The sequence below is a fragment of the Nematostella vectensis genome, chromosome 10 (assembly GCF_932526225.1).
Source record: "Nematostella vectensis chromosome 10, jaNemVect1.1, whole genome shotgun sequence".
NCBI lineage: Eukaryota > Metazoa > Cnidaria > Anthozoa > Actiniaria > Edwardsiidae > Nematostella > Nematostella vectensis.
The window spans coordinates 12,581,753-12,609,520 of record NC_064043.1 but is presented as its reverse complement, the minus strand read 5'-3'; the positions used below and the strand labels follow the sequence as shown (position 1 = coordinate 12,609,520).

General features: G+C 41.6%; 3 protein-coding genes across 8 annotated transcripts; 2 read left to right on the top strand and 1 right to left on the bottom strand.

Moving 5' to 3' along the window:
• Nucleotides 1–46: 46 nt before the first annotated feature.
• On the top strand, nucleotides 47–11,196 carry LOC5512519 (FHIP family protein v1g243165). The gene is made up of 8 exons (XM_001632795.3): nucleotides 47–900; nucleotides 3,413–3,571; nucleotides 3,924–4,010; nucleotides 4,993–5,160; nucleotides 6,542–6,621; nucleotides 7,754–7,996; nucleotides 8,877–9,378; nucleotides 9,918–11,196. The coding sequence occupies exons 1-8, from the start codon at nucleotides 160–162 to the stop codon at nucleotides 10,536–10,538; spliced, it is 2,601 nt and encodes an 866-aa protein (XP_001632845.2). The 5' UTR covers nucleotides 47–159; the 3' UTR covers nucleotides 10,539–11,196.
• Nucleotides 11,197–12,106: 910 nt separating this feature from the next.
• LOC5512560 (putative methyltransferase-like protein 7A) lies at nucleotides 12,107–25,116 on the bottom strand. 6 transcript variants are annotated; one of them, XM_032381941.2, is made up of 4 exons: nucleotides 24,968–25,116; nucleotides 14,573–15,108; nucleotides 13,949–13,982; nucleotides 12,107–13,576 (listed from the first exon to the last, which is right to left on the bottom strand). In XM_032381941.2, the coding sequence occupies exons 2-4, from the start codon at nucleotides 15,071–15,073 to the stop codon at nucleotides 13,365–13,367; spliced, it is 747 nt and encodes a 248-aa protein (XP_032237832.2). In that variant the 5' UTR covers nucleotides 15,074–15,108; nucleotides 24,968–25,116; the 3' UTR covers nucleotides 12,107–13,364. The 6 variants fall into 6 exon arrangements, with proteins under 6 accessions (XP_032237832.2, XP_032237833.2, XP_032237831.2 ...); XM_032381942.2 differs by having other exon boundaries at nucleotides 14,573–15,111; nucleotides 24,968–25,105; XM_032381940.2 differs by lacking the exon at nucleotides 24,968–25,116 and adding an exon at nucleotides 16,220–16,610 and having other exon boundaries at nucleotides 14,573–15,111.
• Nucleotides 18,928–23,360, top strand: LOC125573185 (mucin-17-like). The gene is made up of 2 exons (XM_048733556.1): nucleotides 18,928–19,033; nucleotides 21,073–23,360. Exons 1-2 carry the CDS (start codon nucleotides 18,928–18,930, stop codon nucleotides 23,358–23,360), a joined length of 2,394 nt encoding a protein of 797 aa, XP_048589513.1.
• Nucleotides 25,117–27,768: the final 2,652 nt, after the last annotated feature.

Below are 27,768 nucleotides of genomic sequence, written 5' to 3'. Positions count from 1 at the left end.
GATTGGTCAATACTACTACCTGTCAATCAACTTCGCATACAAAACAAATGTCGCCATGTTTACTATTTTCAAAATGGCGGACGGATTGGTCTGAGATGCCCGGGATAAACCCGGCCGTTTTCTCGCAGTTTGTGTTTGCTACAGAGCTGGCATTCCAACATGAGCTTGCTAAAGAAGCTAGCGTCCCTAGCACCAGCGCATCCCTCACATGGCGACGTAGAAAGACGAGAAATCGCGGCACCGACACTTGTTGGGAATGCAGAATATTTGAAACTTGTAGATGTTCACTGGAATAGTTCTCAGCAAATTATGGGACTGGATTCTAAAACTGTCGGACCTCAGGAAAGATGCAAGATTTTAATGTACCATCTGAATGAAATAGTCTCAGTTTTAGCGGAGGAGAAAGAAGAATGCCCCGGTCCCTGCTTGAAATATGTGCTGGACGAAAACATTTTTGAAATCGTGTTTATGTGGGGAACATCTTCTTACGTTAATGAATTAATGAAACGCGAACAGATTAAAGTCTTTAGAAATCTTATAGAGCGTTCTAAAGCACCTATTTTAATTTACGAGCAAGTTTGGAAACCTCTATTGTGTCTACTGCATTCTTGTGCTTCAACTAAACTCCCTTCGGATATGGAGGAAGACTATGTAGCAGTTCTGAAAGGATTGTGTGTAAGCGCTAACCGAGATATCGTACTCTTAGATCTATTTTTCCTAGAGAACCACAATCACAGTGAAATATCTGGATTTTCGGTGTTTTCTTTGCTGATCCCTTACGTCCATCGCGAGGGAGACCTTGGGGTTTGGGCAAGAGATGCGATGCTTCTGAGCATGGCTCTGTCTTCTATAGACGCTAGACTTGGGTCCTATATTGTGGAAGAGACCAACTTTTGCCCGGTAAGTCACATAAATATTGACTTATTTTTACACTTTCAACACACATCTAATAAACTACTGCATCACCACTTCATTTATTGAGGAATACTAGTTCTAATAATTGTATTTTAGAGCAGAGACATTCTTAATGGGAGTTGCGTATCAGGTTTTAGGGGTGACCTAATAATAAGAATTGGTAATATAAAATGACCGCGGGCAAACACCTTTTATTATAAGTTGTCGTGGCAGTTCAATCTTAACCTTTTAATAGTATTAGGCACTACTCAAACTAAAGCCACTAAATGAATAATATTACAGAAATCTTTGAATAGGGAAATGTCTTTAAAAAAACATTACTTGTATTTGAAGCAGAAGTAATCCAAATTTAAAAACAGTAAATAATTGTTTTGTTCGATATAACATGATGTTGTTTCTAATCCGATTAATGCTATGTCCTTCGCAGTTTACCATTACGTGAATATTTACTTTTACGCTTTTATATCCTGTGATATTCAAGCAAAAAAAAAAAAAGATACAGAATGAAGGCAATATTTGATGAAATGCAAGGACTTCATTATAAATTGAAACAGTACAAGTAGACGAACAGCATCAGTAACAATAACATGAAGTTTAGCTATTCCATAATGGATACGGATCTTACACAGTGCAGTAGGATTTCATAGCATATTGTATTATCTTGACAGTCCATATATCAAAGAAAAAGGAACAGTTTTTCAAACAATGAAGGTTGTATGGGGACAGCTGTTTTTGTAAACTTATTATTCATGCAGACGTGAAATTCAATCAAGCAGTCTGATTTTATTCTCAAATCAAACTAAATCATTCACATTAAAGAATAAAAGATTTGGGCTTGTTTTTTTTTTTTTTAAATTAGCAATTGAAGACCAACCCTTTGATGTCTGTCCATATCGAAGTGGAGCCAACACCCAACCCCCCACCCCCCCTAAAAAAAGAAAAACAAGGTTTATTACCCTGCATAAGTCAGGTTCTACACGGTTTTAGGGCTCAGCACAAGATCACCTGCATGTAAGACAAAATCATAGCCTTGTTTTTGCTGAGAATTACCTAATCAGGCGAATAGCTAGTGTTTGCTCTAAAAAGATTTGGATCTTAAAAAAAGTCAACTGGATCAACTTCCCCTTCGTTATTGTTAACAATTGAAAATACGACAATTTATTTGCAAGAAAACTCTAAAATAACCATCTAGGATTAAAGTTTGGTAGTTTAGCCAATGAAAATGGATTCTTTGTGTGACTTGACATTAAGAAGGAGCATAAAATTGCGGCATGATTGGCCTTCTTTAAGGATACCATAGACACAAGCGTAAATTACCCCGATCGCCCGGCAAAATCGCTCGCGCTTGCGTTGGATTAAAGCAAATGGCAACAAACTATACATCAATTTAAAGCTTAATGATTGTACTTTCCTCCTAAAATAATCATTTTTATACACGCTTAATTTTAAGTGCTTTTGCCTGGTCCAAAGTGCAAAATCGGCCACTTTTAAACATGCAAATTATTTATACACACCAAAAGTAACCTCTGTAACCTCCCAGATCTGTTTTATATCTTTCGTCATGTACTGAACTGACAAACCGTGTCTACATTTGACGTCACACGGCCTCGTTTTTTAATAATCAAGGGTCAAAGTTAGGCGTGGAATAATTTTGCTTCTTTGGCTACATCGCGCGAATTAAGTCCGTAGCAAAAAAAGCTATTGATTATCCGCAGCACGGTGTGACAGAACAATATCTATACTAGACGCTTGCCAAGTTGCGCAGGAATCGCTCTACACGCAGCGGGAAAACTCTTAGGCGCTCAAATGTCATAGCGCTAGTCGTGCAAGTGAAGGAAGATGCCTACACCGAAGCGAGCTTGCACCGAAGAAAAGAAAAGCGTGGAAAACTTAAAAAGACCGCAAACAGAGACGACTCTATGTTTTGGGCTTTCTTCCTCGCTTAGCCTTCTTCGAAGGAAGCCAAGGATTCTTACTTAATCATTGCGTAGTTTACAACTATGCAAAATTTAGAGTAAACGCTTATAAAGTTGATATAAATACGGATAAATCTCTGATAAAACGTCGATAATGATACTGACGCGCTTGTATGCTAATTAGAGGGAAAAGCCGTAAAACTAAGCTCCCCGGATGTTGATCGCAGGACTTTGAGCTAAGTAAACAGGATTATGGAATCAATGACGCCTTCGAGAATAATGCTACACTTGTTCGAATTCGGTTTTTCTTGAATATCTGGCGGAGTATTTAAGATTTTGGTGGTATTTTTTTGCTAACATCTAGAGTCTGCCTATTGTCACCAAATGGCATAATACAAAAATTTCACCCGAAATGAAGCCATTTGGGTCTACGGTATCGTTAAGTGCTTGTAGGATACATGTACCACTGGTACCTATCCCTAGCTATGTGCCTAAAAATGGAAATTGGTACCTTGGAGAGCTAAAATAAAAAAATGTTATCTGAATCAAGTCTTATTGTGTTACAATTGTTCTGTCTACAGATTCTAGCCATAGGCCTGAGTGGGCTGTTTTCGGACTTGCCAACATCGCTTGACATACCCTCGGAAGACTGGTACTCTCTTGAGAGAGGGCTATGGGCAACATTCCCTGAGCTGGTTGCATTCTTGACTTCTCTTGAGTTCTGCAACAATGTCATACAGGTTAGTTATGATCAGTGGGTATGGCAAGGTGATTAAATATAATTGTGCATAATAAAAAAGAGTAACATTTAATTCATTTAGCATCCTCAAAATGCATTGACTGGTGTAACTGGAATCCAATATAGGGGTCCTAACTATCCATCCATGACTTTTGGTCTGATGACGACAAACTCTCTCCTCTGTTTTAGCAAGTCAGGGAGATCATATGATGTTCTGAACCATTTGGAAAGGGTTCAGTTTTGTCAAGGATAAGCCATTACTAAATGGTAGCAAAGCAATGGGGCATTGTCACTTTTGTGCAGTCCATGGCTGAATACTTGATAATGGTGGATGATATATGTTTCATTTCCAGATTGCCCACCATAAAGTACAACACATGCTGCTGGAGCTCATCTATCATGGCTTTCTTGTTTCCGTCATGTCGTCTGCCCTAACACAGGTGTGTAGATACTGAAGGAAGCATAACGCTTGGAAATATTCATCATAGTACAGCACTATGTGCAGGGCTTTCATTAACTTTCACAATAGGCAGTGGAGATTGATAAGTAGGGGGTGGAAGTCATTTTATCTTTTTAGTTCAAATAAAACTTAGCTGGCGCTTCCACCGGCCACCGGGGCCTAATGAAACCCTTGTATGTGCTTGCTGTGTAAGCAACAATCTTTGGATAACATTACTTTTTTTCTATCATAGGCCAGCCTCTTTAATATTTTTGTCTCACAGAATTTGAAAATACAGTTAAACTCTTAAATATTTTCACTCTAATAGAGTATAACAGAGGCCTTACAATCACAGGATGCATAAAATGTTTATTCTTGCGTCCTATAGAGTTTGTAGAGGCCTTGACAACCATCACTCTGTGTATTTTAATATATTTTTATTCTTATTGTTTTCTATAGAGTTCTGTAGGGGCAACTTACTTAGATCTGATCATTTTTACCACCATAGAATTCTGCTGAGGTCTTGACAAACATTGCTCACAGCATACTCTCTTCATTATTACTGCCGTATAGAGTTCTGAAGAGGCCTTGAAAACCATGATAACATACTTAGATCTGACCATTCTTACCACATTCTGTTGAGGTCTCAACAACCATTACTCACAGCATACAGCACTTAGATCTCTTCATTATTACCACCTATTGCATTTTTTTGCTCTTGACATCCATTACTCACAGCATATGCTTAGATCTCTCCATTTTTACCACCTATTGCATTCTGTTGAGCTCTTGACATCCATTACTCACAGCATATGCTTAGATCTCTCCATTCTTACCACCTATCGCATTCTGTTGAGCTCTTGACACCCATTACTCACAGCATATATAGATCTCTCTATTCTTACCGCCCATAGCATTCAGTTGAGCTCTTGACATCCATTAATTGCGTTATACTTAGATCTTTCCATTCCTACCGCCCATAGAGTTCTGTAGAGGCTTTGACAGCAGTCACAGCATACCTAGACCTTTTTGTGAGGAGCATCACCGACTCCAAGCTGATGCAGGTGTTTGTCAAGTTCCTTCTGGTTGAGAAGTCTGATGGTGTTCCGATTCTTGAGTCACTGGTGGCACGGATAGGCCAGGAGTCACAGGTAATTTGTCGGATTTCATTGGGGGCGGATCCAGGATTTCTTGAAGGGGGCATAAACATAATAGATATCTGAAGAGATACCTCATGAATTATTTCTCCTATCAAAATCTATATCGATTTATCAGTTATTTTCATCCTCTCAATCTACATGATGATCAGTAAACGTTGTGAAAATACTTTACTTCAGAGTTTAAAATATACATCTATCTATAAGAAAGCTTAACCAACACATTATTTTAACAAATAAACATATATTTAAATAGCAATTTTAATTTGTAAAAAAATAATTAAAAAAAAAGCTTCAAGTTAGGTAACTAAAACTTTTAAAATTATGCTCTGCCCATTTTGCCTCATTTGTGGCCGTAGTACCTCATGGTCTTATTTATACCTTACTGCCCTCTGCCCCCCTTACCTTGGCTTTACACTGTTTGTGTGTTGTAGCTGGCGGTTGTATCTTATGGTCTTATTTATACCTTACTGCCCTCTGCCCCCCTTACCTTGGCTTTACACTGTTTGTGTGTTGTAGCTGGCGGTTGTATCTTATGGTCTTATTTATACCTTACTGCCCTCTGCCCCCCTTACCTTGGCTTTACACTGTTTGTGTGTTATAGCTGGCGGTTGTATCTTATGGTCTTATTTATACCTTACTGCCCTCTGCCCCCCTTACCTTGGCTTTTAACTGTTTGTGTGTTGTAGCTGGCGGTTGTATCTTATGGTCTTATTTATACCTTACTGCCCTCTGCCCCTCTTACCTTGGCTTTTAACTGTTTGTGTGTTGTAGCTGGCGGTTGTATCTTATGGTCTTATTTATACCTTACTGCCCTCTGCCCCCCTTACCTTGGCTTTTAACTGTTTGTGTGTTGTAGCTGGCGGTTGTATCTTATGGTCTTATTTATACCTTACTGCCCTCTGCCCCCCTTACCTTGGCTTTACACTGTTTGTGTGTTATAGCTGGCGGTTGTATCTTATGGTCTTATTTATACCTTACTGCCCTCTGCCCCTCTTACCTTGGCTTTACACTGTTTGTGTGTTGTAGCTGGCGGTTGTATCTTATGGTCTTATTTATACCTTACTGCCCTCTGCCCCCCTTACCTTGGCTTTACACTGTTTGTGTGTTGTAGCTTGCTGTAGTATCTTATGGTCTTATTTATACCTTACTGCCCTCTGCTTCCCTTACCTTGGCTTTACACTGTTTGTCTGTTGTAGCTGGCGGTTGTATCTTATGGTCTTATTTATACCTTACTGCCCTCTGCCCCCCTTACCTTGGCTTTACACTGTTTGTGTGTTGTAGCTGGCGGTTGTATCTTATGGTCTTATTTATACCTTACTGCCCTCTGCCCCCCTTCCCCCTACCTTGGCTTAACACTGTTTGTGTATTATAGCTGGCTGTAGTATCTCTTGGCCTTATCTACACCCTGCTTGATCTGAATTGCGAAGATATCCTGTACACTTTGGTGCTCAAGTAAGTCATCATTGCATCCAAATCCCACCCTAAAATAGGGGCTATGTGCAACTGAACACTTAACGGAACTGCCTAGCTAGATATTTACCTAATGCCTGGTGCACACTAGCGACATAACAGAATAAAAATGAAAAGAGTGGGAAAACAACTGAAATGAGAATTTTGTTGTGATGTCATGCTTATGTTGTTATGTCACCAGTGTGCACTAGGCTTAACTAGGCTTAACTAAAGGTTTAAAAAAAAAGATGTTGGCTGTTTTGATGGTAATAGGCTTTAAGTTCATATGGATAACCTTTCTAAGTGACATAGCCCCACTAATAGTAGAGTTGCCTAGCGCAAAAAATGGCTCTTTTGTGCACTTTTTAGTAGAAGCACCAAACTTGGCACATGTGTTCCTTAGATTTTCAGGGGGTGCCAAAAATCTCAGGCTCAGACTCAGGGGGGGAGGGAGGGGCAATTTTGTCATTTTCAAGAAAACAGTGATTCTGCTATCACTTATGACATAAAAGCAACCAAAAACAGCTAAATGATACTCATTACAAGTTTATATAGTGTAGCAATTTGTTTTTATTTTAAGATTTTATTTCCATTTTCATAGAAAAAATGACATTTATTTTCATAGAAAAAATGACATTTAAAACCGGACAAAAAATTGCACTTCCCTCCCTTCCCCCCCCCCTGGGGATGCAGCTTGGTAACAAGCAGCATCTCATTATAGGACTGGATCAAGTTAACCTCTGTACCAAATATCAAGGTTATTTGAACAAAGAAATTGTTTTGCATTTTTTGGCAAACATTTTTGGCACCCCCCTGAAAAAGTTATTGCTAGAAATTCCACAAAAAAGTGCTAAGCCACCCTACTATCACCAATGATACCCTTTTGTTCTGTGTTATAATTGTCTCAGTGCACATCAGAGAATGATGTTATAAAGGTTTTGTCTATCAAAAATGGCTAACATTCTTAATAATTTGTATTGGTGACCACGGTAGCCCCTGTCGCTCACTATAAGCCTGCCCCTGACATTTTTGAATCTGTACCTTAAATTGGTGATGTGAGCTGGTTAGAAATGGCAGAATATTGCTTTACTCCATACTATTGACACTTATGTGTGTTGCCTTTTTTCTGCCACAGATACTTGATTCCCTGCACTCACATCCTGAGCAGTCAGAGGCGCACTGTGCGCGAGGTCGATTACTACAGCAAGAGTGCGGCGAAATTCCTCTCGCTGATCCCATCATGCTGTCACGGGCTGAGCACGTGCTTAGCCAGTAGTCGACCCGAGTCCCCCTCATGCCTTTCGTCCACAGAGAGCCTAAACAAGTCCATCGAGGTTAAGATTGACATGAAGACTTCGCATGATTTCGTAAAATACAGGTGAGAAGTCACGCACTACTCTTCTTCATCTTCATCGTGGATTTTTTTAAATATTTGAAGTCAGTTGATATACTGTAGGTATTGAATATATAATATAAAGAATAAAATTATGCCATTTTACATAACGGTATGGTTTCACATGTTACATGGCGTTACATTCCAGATGGCGTTACATTCCAGATGGCGTTACATTCCACATGGCGTTACATTCCACACGGCGTTACATTCCACACGGCGTTACATATAACATGGCGTTACATTTCACATGGCGTTACATTTCACATGGCGTTACATTTCACATGGCGTTACATTTCACATGGCGTTACATATAACATGGCGTTACATTTCACATGGCGTTACATATAACATGGCGTTACATTTCACATGGCGTTACATTTCACATGGCGTTACATTTCACATGGCGTTACGTGTTATATGGCGTTACATTTCACATTGCGTTACATGTTACTTGGCGTTACATGCTACTTGGCGTTACATGTTACATGGCGTTACATCTTACATTGCGTTACATGGTCACAACCTATCTTGTTATTGTCAAACGTCGAAGAGCCCCAGTTCATTTAACATTGGAAAAAATTATTTGTTGAAACTTTTTAATAACCATTTCAAAACAAAGCTTTATACATATATATTTCAAAGATATCAGTTGAAAATATCACAAAGCTTCCAGAAACCAGCCTAAAAAGATAGGTGCTGTATCGCACTTGTCATGACAAGGGTCATTGACATACTCACATATCTCATATTAATATAAACTGGCTGTTAGAAATTTAGACTCGTTTAACAAGGGGCTGAGATTCCGAATTAAGTCACCTCTTTGCGTTTTCTTGCCCTGACTTACATCGTTTGCTTGCCCCAGGCCACAGCCACATGTACACGGAGGCGAGGCGACGCTGGCAGACTACCTGGAGTACTTGGCTGACGCGCGCCAGGCCATACGGAACTGCCAACTGCGCTGCTCCTGCTGGTCCATGCAGTACGACGGCACAGACCTCTCATCTACCGACGACTCCACGGAAAACAATCCAGCCAATAAACGGCGCTCGCTCGTGCTCGCCAATGGCTCCATACCCCGAAGTGCGTCCGACGTGAGTTCGACGCTAGCTGTGAAGGCTTCGGATAAAACGAAGCGCTCACTGTCGTCGAATGACCTGTGTTTGCCTTCTGCCGAGGAAGGTCTTGGCCCTTTTCTTAGTACGCTGTTCCGGAAGCTGGAGAACATGGCGCAGAATACGTTTTACGTGAACTTGATTCTAACCGCAGTCATCACCAGATTGTGCTATTACCCGCAACCCCTCCTGAAGTCCTTCTTGTTGAACTACAATATCGTGCTGAAACCGGGGGTCCGCTCGCTATTTCAGGTAAGTTCACTATCATCGGTTATACCTTCGGAGACCCAGGGCGTCGCGGAGATCGGGCACACAGGGAGCGTTCTTTCTTGCGCGCTACCTGTGTGCTCGATCTCCGCGACGCCCTGGGTACCCGAAGATGTTAAAGCCTTAATTCCTGGAACCCATCTGATGTCGTTCATGAACTGTTATATAGTGTGACTATATCCATAATCAAGGGGTTTGGATTCTGTTTTCTAACATTTTCAAACTTGACAAGGAAGAGTGATGCGGAAGCGTTAATAAAGTAGTGAATAGGTCTTTAAACTATAAAAGAAGAATTACATTGGTAAAATTAAGAAGAAAACATAAAATAAAATCTAGTTCGTCTCCTGATAACAAAATTTCTGAATAAAAAATCTGAAACTTAAAAATGTACCTCTATAGCTTCTTTGATATTCCCCTATTACCTGATGTAGCTTCGCTCGAACTGCAATACAACAAAGCAAAATGTTCTTTCCAGGGCTGAGCTAGAATTTTTGTATGTAAAGTGTGGCGTTTGTTCTCACCAGATTCTGAGCTCGATCAAGATCAAGGTGGAGAATGTTGTAGAGAGTGTGGAGGGGCTACACAAGCTACTGCGCCGCGCTAGGAACAACCTCATCCTGCGCGAGGAGAAAAGCAAGGCAAGTATCCAAAGCGTGGTGGCCGACGTGCCCATCCCAACGCGCGAATCCATCGCCAGCCCTACCACCCAGAAACGCCTGGCCAGGCAGAAAACAGACACTTTTCTGGCAGTCCGAATTCGGGACGGGCCACCGCCCTCACTGATGCGCGCTCACAGCATCGGCAGCATCGGCTCCGCTAGCACCTCCTCCAGTCTCTCTCTGACAGACTCCATCGAGAGCCTGGGTAACTTGAGTCCGCAGTTTGGCAGCACAGCGGATATCAGTGAGGACGCAAGCCCTGTAAGGCAAGCGCCTGATACCACAGGTCGCCCAAGGGCTAGCGCTGTGGTCCGGGAGAGCCAGACTCCGTGGAAGAGGAACACCTTCAGACGTAAGAACCCAAAGGCCGTAAAGAACGCCGTGTATTGCATCGTGGTGCTGGAAGAGTGGCTCAAGGAGCTAGCGGCCATCTCTCAGGAGCATGCGCTGTTGCCGCTCGTACCTCAGGAGATGCAAGATGTCTGACGCAACCATACACTTTGAGATGTTCGCTTTGATAACCAGTAACAGTGGAAATCTCGAATTTGTCACCTGGAAGATTTTGATATTAGTATTTTTAATCTCGATCGCAAAAGTTTACACATATTGTAAATATCTTCAATGTAACATTACCCCAACGTAGAAAATATTCGTGAAATTAATTAAATCATTTTCGCGCGCTATGAAGGAATTATAGAGGAAACTTCTTATTTTAGGCTCCACATTTATGGAAACAAGCATATTTTTTATTATTATTTCAAACAGGCGCTTTAGGAATACTAGGAAATCAATATTCATCAAATCCTACGGAACGCACCGTCTCGTCAATGCTGTGTGAATTTAGACCCAGCCGACGGCTTCACGAATACCCGAAGAAGCTTTCGGCCACACTCGATAAGGCATCGCCCGATGCACATAATGTTAAATCAGGCTTTGCGCACTAAAAAGAAAATGATAAGAAATTTACCTCTTTCGACCAATTACCAAGATACAAAGTATTTCAACCTATCTACGAACAATTTTACATACATTTGCATTCAAAGAACAAAATTTTTGCAGTGCACATATATAGTTTTCATCCCTCGGACCACATACTGTAATTTATAAAGGATTCGTATGTGAAATAAAGATACCTTCTTATTCGCATTGTCTTACGATAGTTTGAAGTTAGACAGTTAGAGAGGAAGAGAGAACTCAGGCGCGTTCACAGAGGGGGGGGGGGGGTTCAGAGTGCACCCCCCTGGTCGCCAAAAAGTATTATTCTTATTAAGGTAATTTCCTTGAAATAGTCCTACAGCCTTGAATTTGTTAAAACTTTGAATAAACAATATTGAAGTTAAGGGCTTTCAAAAAATGTTATCAAAAATGGGGATAAACGAACTCGTTTTCACAACAGAAGGGCGTACTTTTGACGCGTTTTTACTGATCGCGCGAGGAGAAATCACAACTCTAAAATTAAGTTCTGTTTGTCGAGCTGCCAAAATCCGATCTCTTAAACAAAAAACCGTAGTAGCAAACGTTCAAAACAAAACACATTTCAAAAGATCGCACTAAAAGACACTGTTTTCGCCAATATTTATACGGTAAAAAGCGCCATTTTAAAGTTTTTTTACGGCTTTGAAGAAAAAATAAACAAACTTCTACAAGCCAACTTTTTTTCTTTTTTCAGTATGTCATTTTTCCGTATATATTTAACTATTCGAGCAATTCGAACAAACAGCGCGCGCCACTATGCGCAGAAGGGGTGCGCAGTGCAATTCAAGGGAATTACCTTAAGGGATCGTCAAATACCAAGCTTTTTCCATGCACATGAGTACGCTTCTTTACCCCGTTTGGTTAACTAGAGAAGAAAATTCAATCTTTTGTTACATTCCAAATACTCCCCCCCCCCCCCCCCCCCGCCACCCAAAAAAAAACGTTAGTGAAGAGAAATTCATCCCTCTACACATGGAACATTTGGGAAAATTTTAACTTTCGAAAGATAGATAGGAGTGTGGGTTCTTTCTTTGTCTGCGTCCTTTTCACATCCTTACCACACCATGATTTTAGTCCGCTAGTATAAAAATGATTTATTCCACAATCCTCTTTATACTATAAATTAAAAATCTGATAACACTGCTAAAATAATTATTTTAACCCGTAACCCGTATATCTCGAACTTCCCGCTTACTCGAACTATTCTTCCTTTTCTTCAATCACTTTTTGTATTTTACTATTTTTTGACTCCTCAAATTTTTCATCTATGTTTATATTTATTGTTTTCCATTGTTTTTTTTTCTTGAGTGAGTCTCATCACGCATATATGGATAAAAGATTAGATAGTTTGTTTATAATTTATATTAAATTAATATCAACGTATATGTATTTTTTCTATCGACTCTGCTAACGCGAACTGGTTTTTGTCTCCCTTTAAAGCTCGAGTTAGCGAGGATCTATATATTTTTGTTGTCTATACATTTTCGCTATAACTGAAATGTGGACAATATTCAGTGGCTGTGGGCGTGGAGGGGCAAGGGGGCGCTGCCCCACCCACATTAGAAAGCGCCCCCTCATTCCACCACTTTAAGCGAATGACGTCTCTGTGCATGTGATCCTTGTGATCCAGGATTTCAAAATTTCAAACATAAGGATGCAAGCAGAGGCATTTAAACATCTGTTTCCACCACCCCCCCCCCCCCCTCTCCCGCGTTTGGGACCGCTCCGCCGCCCCTAATATTTAATGTTGTCAGACATCAATATAGTAATAATATATGTATGATAATTGAATAATTTAAACATTTCTTGTGGAGTAAGATAAAAGGATCCACTTCTCAGCGTGTGATTGTTCGAATGCAATGATTATGGTTCCTAACAAGTTTTAAGCCTATTCTGAGCTAATACATCTCGTATACAGTCTTACGTCTGGTGATCAGTCCCACAAGCCACTGCACGCCTGGCGATTCGAGCTACTCCAGACCCCTACTCCACGCTTGGTGACCCATAAGCCACTGCACGCCTGGTGATCCGTCCTATAAGTTACTGCAAGCCGCCATTGTTGACCACGTGATCGCAAGACGCGATGTCAAATCATTTAAACTCTGGTCATCAAATAATCATGTGATAACCACGTGATATGGGCAGAGCGCACTGTCATTGGCTTCACGTATCGGTCTGGTCACGTATCTCTGTGGTTTCTTTGATACATGCGACTATTTCAGTATAAGTCAGTCTTTCGAGGGTTTACGCTTGTCAATGCCACTTTCCGCCTTGAGAATTACTCCTAGGGCGACCAATTTGAATTCATCCGTCCGCTCCTTGACCTTAGCTGTAGTTTTATTTGACAGCGTAGCCTATAAGATGTGGCCTCATCAGCCATGCCAAGCGAGTTAACCGCGATGCGTAAAACCGCTCGTGAAACACGTATGAAAACCCCGCCTCGTCGATCGCTTTGTAGGAATCCCTGGCGCAAGAACACCCATCGCTCAGGTATTTCCACACGTTGTCCAAAGCTTGCTGAAACCACCGCGTCCAATTGCCTTCAGCATCTAAAACGAGGTAATTATAAGAGATTGATTAACCGACTCTCCCTGGGGCGAAAGCGCCAAGGGGTGCATCATTCCAGTGGAAATAACCCCTCGCCCCTGATCTAAATTAGAAAAATGACTTGGCAGATCTTAAGTGTATTACATAATGTCTTGCAGATTTCAATAAGAAGAACGGTCATGAATTAAACCTGAGTCATTTAGTTATTTTTAAGATGTTCGCTATCAATTTCTGAGAGGTAACTATTTTAATAATTTCGCGGCCAGTTCGATTGCTCGATCTATTTCTCGCGACTTAATTGATCAGCATGCTTGCTGACGTTGTGATACGCCCATCAGCAAATAGTTTGCTCAGTTTTAATTTATAATACCAACCTGCAACATGCTCCAAATAGTAAAAACATCCGCCCTGAAAAATACAATTAGGAAGTTTAAGGTGAGTTTTCATAAACAACCAAAGCAAAGAAAACAGCTTGTTGCGTGCAACTATCTTCCTGTGTAATCTCTTGCGTAACCTTGAATAAACTTCTTTTTTTTTTTTTTATAAAATTACCTTTTAAAGACTTTATGGCCTCAAGCTGTTTGCACCCCAGCCAGAACCAGCTCATCTTTTTTGCCTGGGGTGCTTCAATTTTTTTATCGGCATGAAAAATGATTTACCTTAGAATCTCACTTAAGGTCAATGATGATTATATAAATTCGCCGTTTACGACTTGTTATTTCCGGTCATGAACAAGCTACACAAAAAACGACAACATTCTCAGTTTCAATCGGATTTACATTGCATATATATTTAAGCGCGAAGAAAACTAATTACTGAGTCATGACTTCTCGACCCGAGCAAATAATTTCGCTAAATCAATTTGAGTTTCTAAACTGTTTGCAAATTCTTTATTTTGTTGGTAAACACCGGAAACCGCAAGTACTCACTTCCATATATCTGCGAGTGATGTGTTTCCGTTTAATGTACTTAGCGGTAAATTGTTTTCATAAACTTACTTGCTTAAGAACTCGCTTGACTTCTCGTAGAGTCGCCTCTATGTCGGATACAGAACAGAGAGTCAGCGTACACACTACAGCCGCAACGGAATTGTCTGCCAGATCCGACATGTCCTCTGCTACTCCAGTGATAACCTTTTTTATCGTTACATTGGGAAACTCATCAGCATTTCTTAAAAAGTAGTCTCCCATGTTAGGGTTGGGGTCCAAAGCTATGACTGAGCTGCCCTCGGGGAAGAATGGAAAATTGGCGCCGGTACCGCAACCAATTTCCAAAATGTCGCCTTTAATGTTTTCTTGTACGTTTTTCAAGCTCATAAAAAGTTCTTCTTTTTTCGGCGCAATGGCTCGGGTATGGATCCTTGAGAAAATGTTCATGTGGATGGCGAAACCTCTTTTGTAGAGTCGAGAGGAAATGATCGCTTCCCGCACAGGACGAGTCAGGAATAGTACCGCTACCAGAAGCGCAAGACAAACAATGACCACAATATCCACAGACATGTTTACAACAATCCTCAACGTCACAGTTCACACTTCTGCTGGAACAGAAACAAAAAAAAACAAAATGTAAATGCCTGCAGCTACAAGCAATACTGCGTGTTATAGCACCCAGCAAATACGCCGTCTGTTGTTGGTTAAACAGTCGATAATCATCGTAGATCGTTACCCAAACAACAATAAATCAATAGTGTGTTTGTGTGAGTTAAGCGGTACAATATAAGCACGCTGAGGTGGCTTCCGTGCACACCTAACACCAGGTTCTCTGGCCAAGTACCTAAAAAAGTTGAATTGCTCTTGTCTGCTTCAGAAGTCCTGTAGAAATGTCAAGTCTCAGGGAGGATATTTCACCCTTTAAGGGAAGCCCGGGATTGTCGACTGTGACGGCGGCTTCGATGATTGAAACTAGAAACTGCCGTCAAGTCTTATAAGGTTTTTAAGAGGCGCACTCACAAGGCATTCGCTCACTTTGAACTTTGGTCTGTTGTATTTGCCTTCGGGACCTCTGACGACATTAATCGTAATCTTAAGGATTTCTAAACAAGTGGTTGATTCATCCGAAGACCTTCTATTGTCATGTATATCAATTAAGGAAAAAATCAATTATAAAACTCAGTGTGGTATGCCCTTAACTGAGGGAAGCTCGCTGTAGGCTGGAGTATTGTATCGATTCCGTCAAGGGACGCGGTAAGAGAGTTGAAAAGGTCGGATTTAGTGTAACTATTTGATTGTGTTATAAACGCTGTATATCCCACATTGCACAGATACCAGAGCAGAAAGCATAATGAATTATAAGCACTTTTTTGTTTTGGCTAAGCTTAAAACGATTTACTAATATCTTTATATTGACTCTTTACAAAAGGCAGTCTTTATTGCGCGAACGTTGAAGTAAAATCAGGAGTGGTTATGCTATTGTTGAGAAAGCCTCTTTTGTTCAAAACAGAGATAAAAGTTTACCTTGAAGTGACTAATAAAATTTTTTAAAAAATCCTATAAACCGAAAATTTTGTGGGATGGATGATGCATAAACGCACTTTGTATTGTCAGCGTTTAAAGAAGCCATTTGCAGTAAAACATTTTAATAATAAAAAAACGAATTATTCCACCAATAATAAATGTGCTGTGTTAGAATGGATAATTGATTTTTACCTTTCACTGATACAGGGGTGAATGATTTTCTTGTGCTTTGTGTTTGCAATCTTCTCTTCCGCTTCTTTTTTCTTATCTGAACTAACCCTGTCGCGGACCTCGTTTTTAAAAGCATCAAAGAGGGGGCGAGAGTCCTAAGCTCGTAATGTCCTTATCTTGAAATCAGCGCAATTGACGACACAAGGCAGAAGGTCTGTTAAATTTCATGGTTCGCCGGAGAAAACGCGAAAACGACGTGTCAAAAACGTACTTCAACGCCTTTCAAGCCAATCACGATACGTTGTATCCTGAGGTCAGGAAAGCCATTGAGCTGCTGTACCGCCGTCACAAACTCCCGTGACGTCACGCTCCGCTTTATTCTGATAACGAGGATTCTAGAGCAATCGAGATAATTTCGGCCACAGTGGGGATTGACATAAAGAAATCAGCATATCAGCTTTATCTCTCTTTTGACGAAAATAACGCACAAAATATGTCATTCTTCTATTTTTACTAACATGTGGCCATGCGGGCTCGATGCTATCGGAATGCGGATTTCCGGTTTGTTGAGAGAGAAGAAAAAAAGCCTCACTTAAAAAAAACAAGTAGGATCTTTTTTTGGCTTGAAGCTTGAGTATCTCTACATGTTTTCTATTTTGATTTTTATCTTGTTGTCTTGCTATTCCTTTTCGCAGCCGCTGCGGTGGCGCAACATAAGTAGGACCGCCATGCTCTCCTTAATAAACTTACACTTCCGGTAATACTGATTGCACTGGGCGTTTATCATACAAATTGTAGTAAGGCTTATTTTATGTGATATGGCGCTCATCATATCCTGTTGTTGCTCTCGTTATTTCCTTTTTTTAAGCCAGAAATTAATTTAAAAAACACCGCAAAGAAGGCTTTTGGATTCCAGGATTTCCAGGAAAAAACATTACTTTGGCATTACTTTAAAGCGGTTGTGTTTGTTTACATAACAGCTTTCGTCATCATCGCATTCTTCAAGATCAAGGTCGAACAAGCTTGTCTGTACCAGTTTCTAATTTGTGCGTAGCCAGGGTAGCAAACCGGTTACTGTTTCAGTTAAAATGCTCTAAACGTGCTAAAAATGGCTTGCGCGGTGCAGTCGCCTCATTTTTTCTCGGTCCAACTTTGCTTGGCAGTGCAGCTGTTTAGGATTAATGGTATGCCAAATATCAATTGCACCTATTCAATTTGAAAGCGCGAGATAAGAAAGGGATGTATATATACTAAGATCACGTGATAAATACACCACCTTTCACGTGACAGGTAAAACTTGTCGAGAGTGTTCATTAAATACCCTGAGGGAGGGTGATGGAAGATATTGTGTGTGCGCGTGTGGGCCACTGATTTATTTTTTTCTTTTTGTGGTTCTACTGAAATCCTGGGATTTTTTTAAGGGGTGGGGCACCTAAATAACACATTTTCACTAAAGCGGAGAAGAGGGGGTTCTAAAATGTTAAGATGCCAAAATCTTCCCTTCCCACCCCCTCTCAGGGTATCAAACGAACACTCCCTAAGCTTCTATGACCAGCCGCCGGCTCTCTCGCAAGCTCTCAGAGGGCCCAGGCCCTGGCTCCAAGGCTGGGCAGGGAGGAAGCGCGTCAGTTAAGTTATTGTCCTGAAATGTAATTCTGGTGTTTTTTGGACGTTCTTTTATCCAGAATTCTTTTGTTCTTTGGACGTTTTTTCGTCCGTTCGTACCTACGTATCATATATAACGTACCTACCGCCAAGCCCTCTGGTGCCATTGCATAAAGTATAACTGTGGATACAACCCGATCCCTTCTCTATCTTAACCAGGAGGCGCTACTATACAGAGCTTTGTTCCTCTTAACAGACCTTTACCGTAAAGGGGCTCAATGGGTCGTTATACGGCTCCAGGGAAGACCTATCGAGAACAAACCAGAAAAGCGCGTCTGGTTATCTCATTTTAACTTTTTGCTTTTTTTATCTATTGTTCAATCCAAAAATGTTTTCTTGATGTGGTCACGTTTTCGATTTGAGCTTTTCTTCTTTGCACGTATCTTCATCGCTAATAATGTCAATTATTATAAAACCGCTAAAAGACCCTTAATCTGCTAATGAAGACGCATTGATAACAGCTTGATAAAATGAGAGAGAAATACATACAGTATTACTAACCCTTAGCTGTACCTAAAAGAGAAATACATACAGTATTTCTAGCCCTTAGCAGTACCTAAGCTGTACCTTAGATGCTAAGTACTAATTTTATTTCACTTAGATAATAGGCGATCTAGTCTAAGTTTTACAAAAAAAAGCTGAGCATGGAAACATTCCCACGTACCTTTTTACCTTGATAACAGTAACTGCTGCCTTCGACTCGGATAGCGCGCATGTGTGTGCTGACTCGCGGGGTGGGTGCACTTTAAGAGGTTGCTATTGTGCAGTGTCTGGTTACGAATGTGCAAGGTGTATCTCTCATTATTTCGTCATGTGATTACCGTCTCGAAGAGAGCGAGTTTCAGAGCACGTTCCCAAAAAGCCTGTTGCGCGTGTTTATCGTACTTCTCATAATTTAGGGAATCCTATGTATTGTATTTAGCTTATCCTTCCTCTATAGAAGGTAAAAATCACACAAGTGCACCCAACTATACTATAAAAATATAGAAAATTCAGAAAACGTGCAATAGAATTAGTTTTTTATATATATATTAAGCATAAAAGATATCTGTGCTTCTCCTATAATGACAGTAGCATATGCGATTCGTTGCAAGAGTTTCGACATTGGAATGCTTTTTAAGACAAAGGTTGTCATGTGTGGCACCTTACCAACGCTAGCATCTGGCCCAGGTAATGTGTCTCTACAACAATCGCGTGGGGCACCCATTCGGACTCGGATAACTCGCCGACACTCCGTTTCTATCTATACTTACTTCTGTAGCAAGTTGAACTATGCCAAGTCAAACTTTTTTTTCCTCGAGGGATTCTAGTTAGCGGGGTTCCATTGGATTATTTAATTCTAATATCTGCTTCTCACAGCAAGAGATTTTTTATACCTGCAAGAGACTTTTTATACCTGCTTTGCCCATCATACGCTTTGGAATGTACAGTAGAGGAAATAGATTTAATAATAGAAATTGTGAAACATAAACTAGTTGTATCAGCCTTTTACTCTAGGTTACACTGTAGATAATTATATAAAATGACAGTAGAAGAGAGTCCTGTGAAACGACACATAACAACGATTAAAAAAAATCAATTTCCCTATGAGCTTGCGCCTCATATTATTGCATTTCTTTCTGTCGGCATTTTCGTATGATTTTCGCGTGCAAATACTTGCAATGTAATACCTATGCCGTTAGCGTTATAAGCAATTCTTTTTATGCGCAACGCGCATTCACGAATCGATCATTAATAATTATGTTTCGAAATCGTTGCTTAGAGGCCTTACTAGGCGGCGCAGCTGGGTTCTCGAATGATGATCCTAAATCTAATCCAAATCCTGTCCTAATAACTGAAATAAGAATAACTCTCCTTTTGCGCAGGATCCTCCACCCGTCAACTTCAATTTCATATAGCGTAAGGTCAGGGACCAACCACAGGGTTACCAAACGGTTCTTGCGAGAGAACTTTGGAAAACGCCAGCAAGATACTGCGATCAATCAGCAAAATTGAGCCTAAATTGCAAGCAAATGAGAAACCGGGGGGTAAATGAATAATTGAACATGCGAGATAGGCTGACGGGACAGTAACGAAATCCCCCCCTCTCCTAAAATGCCCTAGCAAACCGACATCTTTCAAAAAGCTAAACTGTAATCCGTGAAAAAAGGTTGAGCCAAACTATTCGTGGAAATAGTTAGAGTATGATAACAAAATTTGTAACCTTCCGGCCGCCAGAATTCCTTGCTCAATCGCGCTTAATCTGTTGCTTTACACATTGGGCTATTTGATGTCACTCTTCATCTTTGACTGACTACACGTTCACGTTTAGAACCGCCTTAGCATAGACCCAAATTAGACATTTATCTATTCTACTTCAGATATGCTACGGCGTAAAAAGTATCTCAGAGAACAAGTTCGCGTTATTCAAGTGAATACCGCATCCAGGGCGCGCACGGCATGGACACCGCGTCACCTTTACCCCAAACTCATCGGGGTGAAACCTTCGCGAATCACAAGACCCTCACAGAAGGTGTGAGGGTTACAAATGTACTAGATAATAAAATGAGGGTAGGGAAATGGGTAATAAAATACAAAGAGTTGTAAACCAGTAGAACACCGCATGTGATCGCAATTCTACGACTCTTCATTAAAAAGGGCAATTTTCCTAGTTTCCTGCACTGCCGCCCGGCAGGCACAACTACTATCTAAATTAGTGGCCGGTACCAGTTATTTTGATAGTATAGAAAGTAAGTTTCTCCACATTCACCTAGATGTTTGTATATCAAAATGCGTTTGATTATTTTGGACCTATCTTTAGAAAGGACAATTATAAACTTCAGTATGGTGTTTTAGGAGAGGAATCCATTTTATCATGTCAGAATTGCCACACCATACGACAAGACACTGACACCGTACAGACGTTATGAAAGGTTCAAAGAAACTAACCGGCTTGTGAAGGATAAAAAAAATCGTGGCTTTGTACATACCTTCAGGGCTGATTAGAGCGACAAAGGTTGTGTAATAGCGGCGGGTTCTCGCGAGCGATGATTAAATATCGGATCCAGCTAATCATAGCGAACCAATCCAATACCATAACCCTGTGGTGCCTCGCGCTCATTGGGCGTTTTATTTTACGTAGATATTTGATCTTAACACCCTAACGGTTAGTCCATATAACTGTACACTGGTAACTAACACATCATGTCACGCTTTTTCACACCATACAGGCTGTCACGACACCATACAGGCTGTCACGACACCATACAGGCTGTCACGACACCATACAGGCTGTCACGACACCAGGCAGTCACGACACCAGGCAGTCACGACAACATACAGGCTGTCACGACACCATACAGGCTGTCACGACACCATACAGGCAGTCACGACACCATACAGGCAGTCACGACACCATACAGGCAGTCACGACACCATACAGGCAGTCACGACACCATACAGGCAGTCACGACACCATACAGGCTGTCACGACACCATACAGGCAGTCACGACACCATACAGGCAGTCACAACACCATACAGGCAGTCATACAGGCTGTCACGACACCATACAGCAGTCACGACACCATACAGGCTGTCACGACACCATACAGGCAGTCACGACACCATACAGGCAGTCACGACACCATACAGGCAGTCACGACACCATACAGGCAGTCACGACACCATACAGGCTGTCACGACACCATACAGGCTGTCACGACACCATACAGGCAGTCACGACACCATACAGGCAGTCACGACACCATACAGGCAGTCACAACACCATACAGGCAGTCACGACCCAATACAGGCAGTCACGACACCATACAGGCTGTCACGACACCATACAGGCTGTCACGACACCATACAGGAAGTCACGACACCATACAGGCTGTCACGATACAGACAGTCACGACACCATACAGGCAGTCACGACACCATACAGCAGTCACGACACCATACAGCAGTCACGACACCATACAGGCAGTCACGACACCATACAGGCTGTCACGACACCATACAGGCAGTCACGACACCATACAGGCAGTCACGACACCATACAGGCTGTCACGACACCAGGCAGTCACGACACCAGGCAGTCACGACAACATACAGGCTGTCACGACACCATACAGGCTGTCACGACACCATACAGGCAGTCACGACACCATACAGGCAGTCACGACACCATACAGCAGTCACGACACCATACAGCAGTCACGACACCATACAGGCAGTCACGACACCATACAGGCTGTCACGACACCATACAGGCAGTCACGACACCATACAGGCAGTCACAACACCATACAGGCAGTCATACAGGCTGTCACGACACCATACAGCAGTCACGACACCATACAGGCTGTCACGACACCATACAGGCAGTCACGACACCATACAGGCAGTCACGACACCATACAGGCAGTCACGACACCATACAGGCAGTCACGACACCATACAGGCTGTCACGACACCATACAGGCTGTCACGACACCATACAGGCAGTCACGACACCATACAGGCAGTCACGACACCATACAGGCAGTCACAACACCATACAGGCAGTCACGACACAATACAGGCAGTCACGACACCATACAGGCTGTCACGACACCATACAGGCTGTCACGACACCATACAGGCAGTCACGACACCATACAGGCTGTCACGATACAGACAGTCACGACACCTTACAGGCTGTCACGATACAGACAGTCACGACACCATACAGCAGTCACGACACCATACAGGCTGTCACGACACCATACAGGCAGTCACGACACCATACAGGTAGTCACAACACCATACAGGCAGTCACGACAACATACAGGCAGTCACGACACCATACAGGCTGTCACGACACCATACAGGCTGTCACGACACCAGGCAGTCACGACACCAGGCAGTCACGACACCAGGCAGTCACGACACCAGGCAGTCACAACACCATACAGGCAGTCACGACACCATATAACAACACACCATACCACACCGTGCGACACCACACCATACAACACCATACCATACAACATGAAACCACACCATACCACACCACAAGATACAACACCACACCAAACAACACGACACCATACAACACCAGACCATACAACACCACACCATACAACACCACACCATACAACACCACACCGTACAACACCAGACCATACAACACCACACCATACAACACCACACCATACAACACCACACCATACAACACCACACCATACAACACCACACCATACAACACCACACCATACAACACCACACCATACAACACCACACCATACAACACCACACCATACAACACCACACCATACAACACCACACCATACAACACCACACCATACAACACCACACCATACAACACCACACCATACAACACCACACCATACAACACCACACCATACAACACCACACCATACAACACCACACCATACAACACCACACCATACAACACCACACCATACAACACCACACCATACAACACCACACCATACAACACCACACCATAACACCAAACAAAAGAAAAGAGGGCCTGAATTTAAAAGGGTTAGGAGTCTTAGGAAGTGAAACCCGCTGAGCAGCAAGGTTTGAAGTTCGATGCTATCAAAAAGCTCTTAAAATGCGAAAATTATATGGATTTAAATCTTTTTTAGCATAAACAAGAAGAGATTTGAAAAATCCCGTTCCCGGTGAAGCATGTTGATTCCCCTTCCCGGTAACCCTAATCCCGTTTTCCCGGTAACCCTAATCCAGTTTTCCCGGTAACCCTGATCCCGTTTTTCCGGCACAAAATAAGGCGAATCCCGGCTCCCGTTTTACTCCTTCAGGACCCTTTTAGGAAGTGCTATTAGCGTGAGGTTTGATTGTATAAATCAATCAAGTCTGCTTGAATGATCTGTTGACGCAAGGCATAGGTTTCGTGAGTCGTGCGTGTATGCGTGTAGCAATATGGAAACATAAGACAGGTCAGAAGGCAAAGCAACAAAAGTAATATCGGGAGAATCTGGCTTGAAAATCCTGAATATAAACAGCTGTGGAGGAAGTTATGTCCCTATTAAAAGGACTAAAGATTTGTCTATACCTCATTTCTAAATACGGAAATATTAGCCTTACTTTCGGTGCAGGGTTGAAACAAATAGCATAACATAGCTTGAAGGTTTGTACTTTGGACGATAAATTCCAATGATAGGTATTTGACCTGTGTTTTTATACCCTTTCAAGTGTTTTCGTCGGGGGAATGACGAGGGTGTGTCTTTACCTTCGGAACTATATTTGGTATCATATCGATTTCTAGGTCTGAGTCACATCTAAATACAAAAATGTACACTGATATGAATATAAATATTAATTTATCACGAGTGCTTGTCGGTGGGAGGGAACAATAGATAGCAGCGCACGAAAAGCTTTATTCTTTGGGCGTTACTTGCTATTTTCTATATTCCGGACCGCTTTTGCCGACATATGTTATCGAGAGGAGGCATTATTTTTATCGTGTTATGAATAGGAGGCGTCTTTGCCGCGGGATTGATGTACATGTTTGTCAAATGTTGACTCCTATCCGAATATGTTTAGACTATCCTTAAGGCGACACAAAAAGAAAAACTGCGAATTAGTCGCATTACTGTGCCTGAGGGGCAATCCAATAGTCTTGCCCCTACGCTTGCCAACTAACGACAAGCCACCGATGATTACGACAATCTAGCGACGACGCAAATGGGACAAATTAAACGAGTTTATAATTTGTTTCATTCACAACTGAAGCCAATCAGGCAAACTCTGACCCTTAGAAATTTTATGCCCTAATGCTTCTGTAATCTGTTTAAAAAATATGCTATATTATTATTGCAGACTAGAGAAAGACGATGCACATTTTGCTGGGGTAGTATCAAAGGGTAAAATCGTCAGACCTCGTGGCATCACACACCTGCATTGAAGAACTTCGAAAATCAATGTTTGCAGAGATGTCATATGCTGGAATTAGCTTGTGCTTTCTTTTAATGTCCTTTGCCAAGCTCGCGTGCAATCTGTGTGCCCGTGTTTGATAATTTATAAAACCTTGTCAAAGTCTTTTTTTGAATTTGCGGGATAGATATACTGACAAGTGATCTATGCTCACCTGCTAGATGCTGTTCTTCGTGGACATCACCAGCTAATGAGTCTCGTCCAATGCTCACATGCACTTCTAGATTTTTTATTTGCCGTTTCTGGATGTTCGGCAGACTTCAGGTCTCAATCTGTAAGATAATTCCGTTTGTCTGTCAGTTCTTTTTATCCAATTGTGACACGACCTTTGACCTCGGAACAATTAGCTTAGACACGCGATATTTGTATCCTTCAAAAAAAATCCCACTTCAAACAGTCACGTCTTCATGTTACCGACTGACATCACTAGCAATGATAACCTTTTTAGACTTTCTCTTCCTCTACTCGGAACCGGGAAACCAATGCTTTAGAAACCGTTGCAGATATTCTCAAGTTTTCTCCAAATCTATCATCGCAGTACCAGAGTATTGCCATCTGGACACCAGCAAATTCAACCTGTGAGAGAAGAATGATGTCCCCTATTGGTTTTTGTCTTGCTGTGAAGCTCTTGTGATTCTCGTGAAATGCTTTACAGCATGAATCCCGGTTCACCTGCAGTGTGTACGACTGTCTGTACGTGAGGATTAAGATTTTAATGTTTCTATAAACCTTTATGTTAGTTTTAAGAGCCATTGTCTTTGTGATAAGGAGGGTGATGTGCTTCACGTAGCAGTAAATTAGGACAAACAGGTTTAAAGAAGTTATGCGAGCTCCTTCGCAAAGAGTCGGCTCCAAACTGGAGCTAATCAAAGTCTTGTCGCAACTGGGGCGAATTCAACTGAGATTTAAATGCCACAAAGAAAAATGATTATAGAATGGAGAACAGATCTAGAGTCAGCCAGTTTGTTAGTTGTTCCTTCCGTTCCTATTTAGCAGGAAATTCCAAGGAACCTCTGTTTTACACTCGGAGCCAATAAATGCACAAAGTTTTCCAAGGCTCTTCAAATTATGTCATCGTCTAGCTTTCGCGCCAAGCGCGTGACTAATGTATCCGTCTGTTGCAAGTGAGCACCCTAGCATGCAACAATCTCGAGGTCGATATTCGATATTGACCTGCAGTGTTTGCCCAGCGGTGACTGTTATCACCTTATGCTGACGTAAGCGAAACGTCCCGAGGCCCTGAAATACGTGTATCGTTTCAAACGTCTTCTTAAACTTAGGGAATCAGCAGTCTTTGCCGGCGCTCACCAAACATCTTTCGTATTGAAATGTTTTTTTTGCGTCCGAAAAAAAATAAAAAGTTGGATTTTGAGAATCGCTTAACGTCAAATCGCTTAACGTCATCGAATGAATGGAATAAAGACACAGACATAAAGAATATGTCTCCAAGCGTGCCTAACAGGCATACGTAGATTGTGCTCATCAACTTTTGGCGTTTTGAGTAACTTTTCGTTGGTTCAGGGGCCGGTTGCACAAAGCTTGGATAAGTCATCCGCCGGATAGGCGCTACCCACCGAATAAAACCCCTATCCAGCGAATATCTGTCGGACAAAATAGCGTTGCACAAAGCGTGGATAGAACGCTGGATAACTATCCGCTGAAAAGCCGTCATTTGCCACTAAATGGCTTCCCGTTTCCATGGTATATATGCGGAGCGCGCGCTGTTTTTCCTTAGAAAAATGGCGACCGATAAAATAGCTACAAAAATGCTAGAAAACAAACAATTTTTCGCGGCAAAGTACACGTTAATCATGGAATTTTTTCGACAGAACGGCCGACAATATAGATTGATTCCAGTTCGTAGTTCATTGTAAATTTATACCAACTGTAAAATTCGTTGCATGTGTTTTAACTTTCACTGTGTCTAAAATTAATTTAAACTCTGAAAATAATTAGAAAGCAAGAAGACGCCATTTTGTTTTTTCTTCATATTTTATTAGGTGGATACAAGATTTTATCCGACCTCTATTATCCGGATAACTTTATCCGCTGGATAACTTTTATTCGGGCTTTGTGCAACCGAATCACACCATTCGGGTAACTTTAATCCGCTAGCTGGATAAGGATTTAACCGGTGGATAAGACTTATCCAGGCTTTGTGCAACCGGCCCCAGCTACGGCAACTTTTTCCTTGCTTGGCAACCTTTGAGCAACAAATTAGTATAAAATCGATCCAAACCATCAAAAAGTTCGTTGTTTCATCTAAAAAATAATTTTATTAGTTTATTAATTTTATTAAGTAGATTTTATTAAAAAGGCTCCCAAATGGACCTGGACAGTTCTCACTCGTTTTATGTGTGCCCACGAAATCTGGACAGAAGCTATATTTGTATCGGGGTAGGTACTTCACACGCAAAGTGTACCGAAACTCTTTTTATTCAACGTATAATGTTTAGAAAAATATTTAATGAAATCGTTGAAATGAAAACAAACAAACATGTTTTAAGCATTTATCTAAAACAAACGACTCTAGAGAGCGAGCAACTTTTTTTAATTTCTGGTGGCAACTTTTGGATTGCAACTTTAGACCAACTTTTGGCCATATTTTAAGCAACCTTTCCCAAATTTACTAGCATAATCTACACATGCCTAGTGCCTTAGGCGGAAACAACCCCTTAACCTGTAGGCGGTCGTCTGGTATGATCGGTGGTAGCCAGTCATAACGTAGCTTAGATAGACAGAAAGGCAAGAAAAATAATGAGTGAAAATAGCGGGAAACACCCACTTGGATCAACAGCCCTCGTATACCTCCCGAGGGCACTTGCTGGGCGTGGAATGAAGTCGGTCGAGACGGGTTACAAGCACACAAAAATCAAAACGGCCCTGTAGCTCTACTTCAACCGGGACGCAAGCATTGAAGTAGTCAGGCGCTTTGAGAAGCTATCGTCTACCAAG

Coding starts and splice junctions, on each gene's coding strand:
- LOC5512519 (XM_001632795.3), top strand. CDS start 160: ATGAGCTTGCTAAAGAAGCTAGCGTCCCTAGCACCAGCGCATCCCTCA. Junction 5,161..6,541: donor GGATAGGCCAGGAGTCACAG/GTAATTTGTCGG, acceptor TGTGTATTATAG/CTGGCTGTAGTATCTCTTGG. Junction 6,622..7,753: donor CTGTACACTTTGGTGCTCAA/GTAAGTCATCAT, acceptor TTTCTGCCACAG/ATACTTGATTCCCTGCACTC.
- LOC125573185 (XM_048733556.1), top strand. CDS start 18,928: ATGACAGTAGCATATGCGATTCGTTGCAAGAGTTTCGACATTGGAATG. Junction 19,034..21,072: donor AACGCTAGCATCTGGCCCAG/GTAATGTGTCTC, acceptor CACACCATACAG/GCTGTCACGACACCATACAG.
- LOC5512560 (XM_032381941.2), bottom strand. CDS start 15,073: ATGTCTGTGGATATTGTGGTCATTGTTTGTCTTGCGCTTCTGGTAGCG. Junction 13,983..14,572: donor TCAAGCGAGTTCTTAAGCAA/GTAAGTTTATGA, acceptor TGTATTTTTCAG/GGCGGATGTTTTTACTATTT. Junction 13,577..13,948: donor CTATTTGGAGCATGTTGCAG/GTTGGTATTATA, acceptor ACCTCGTTTTAG/ATGCTGAAGGCAATTGGACG.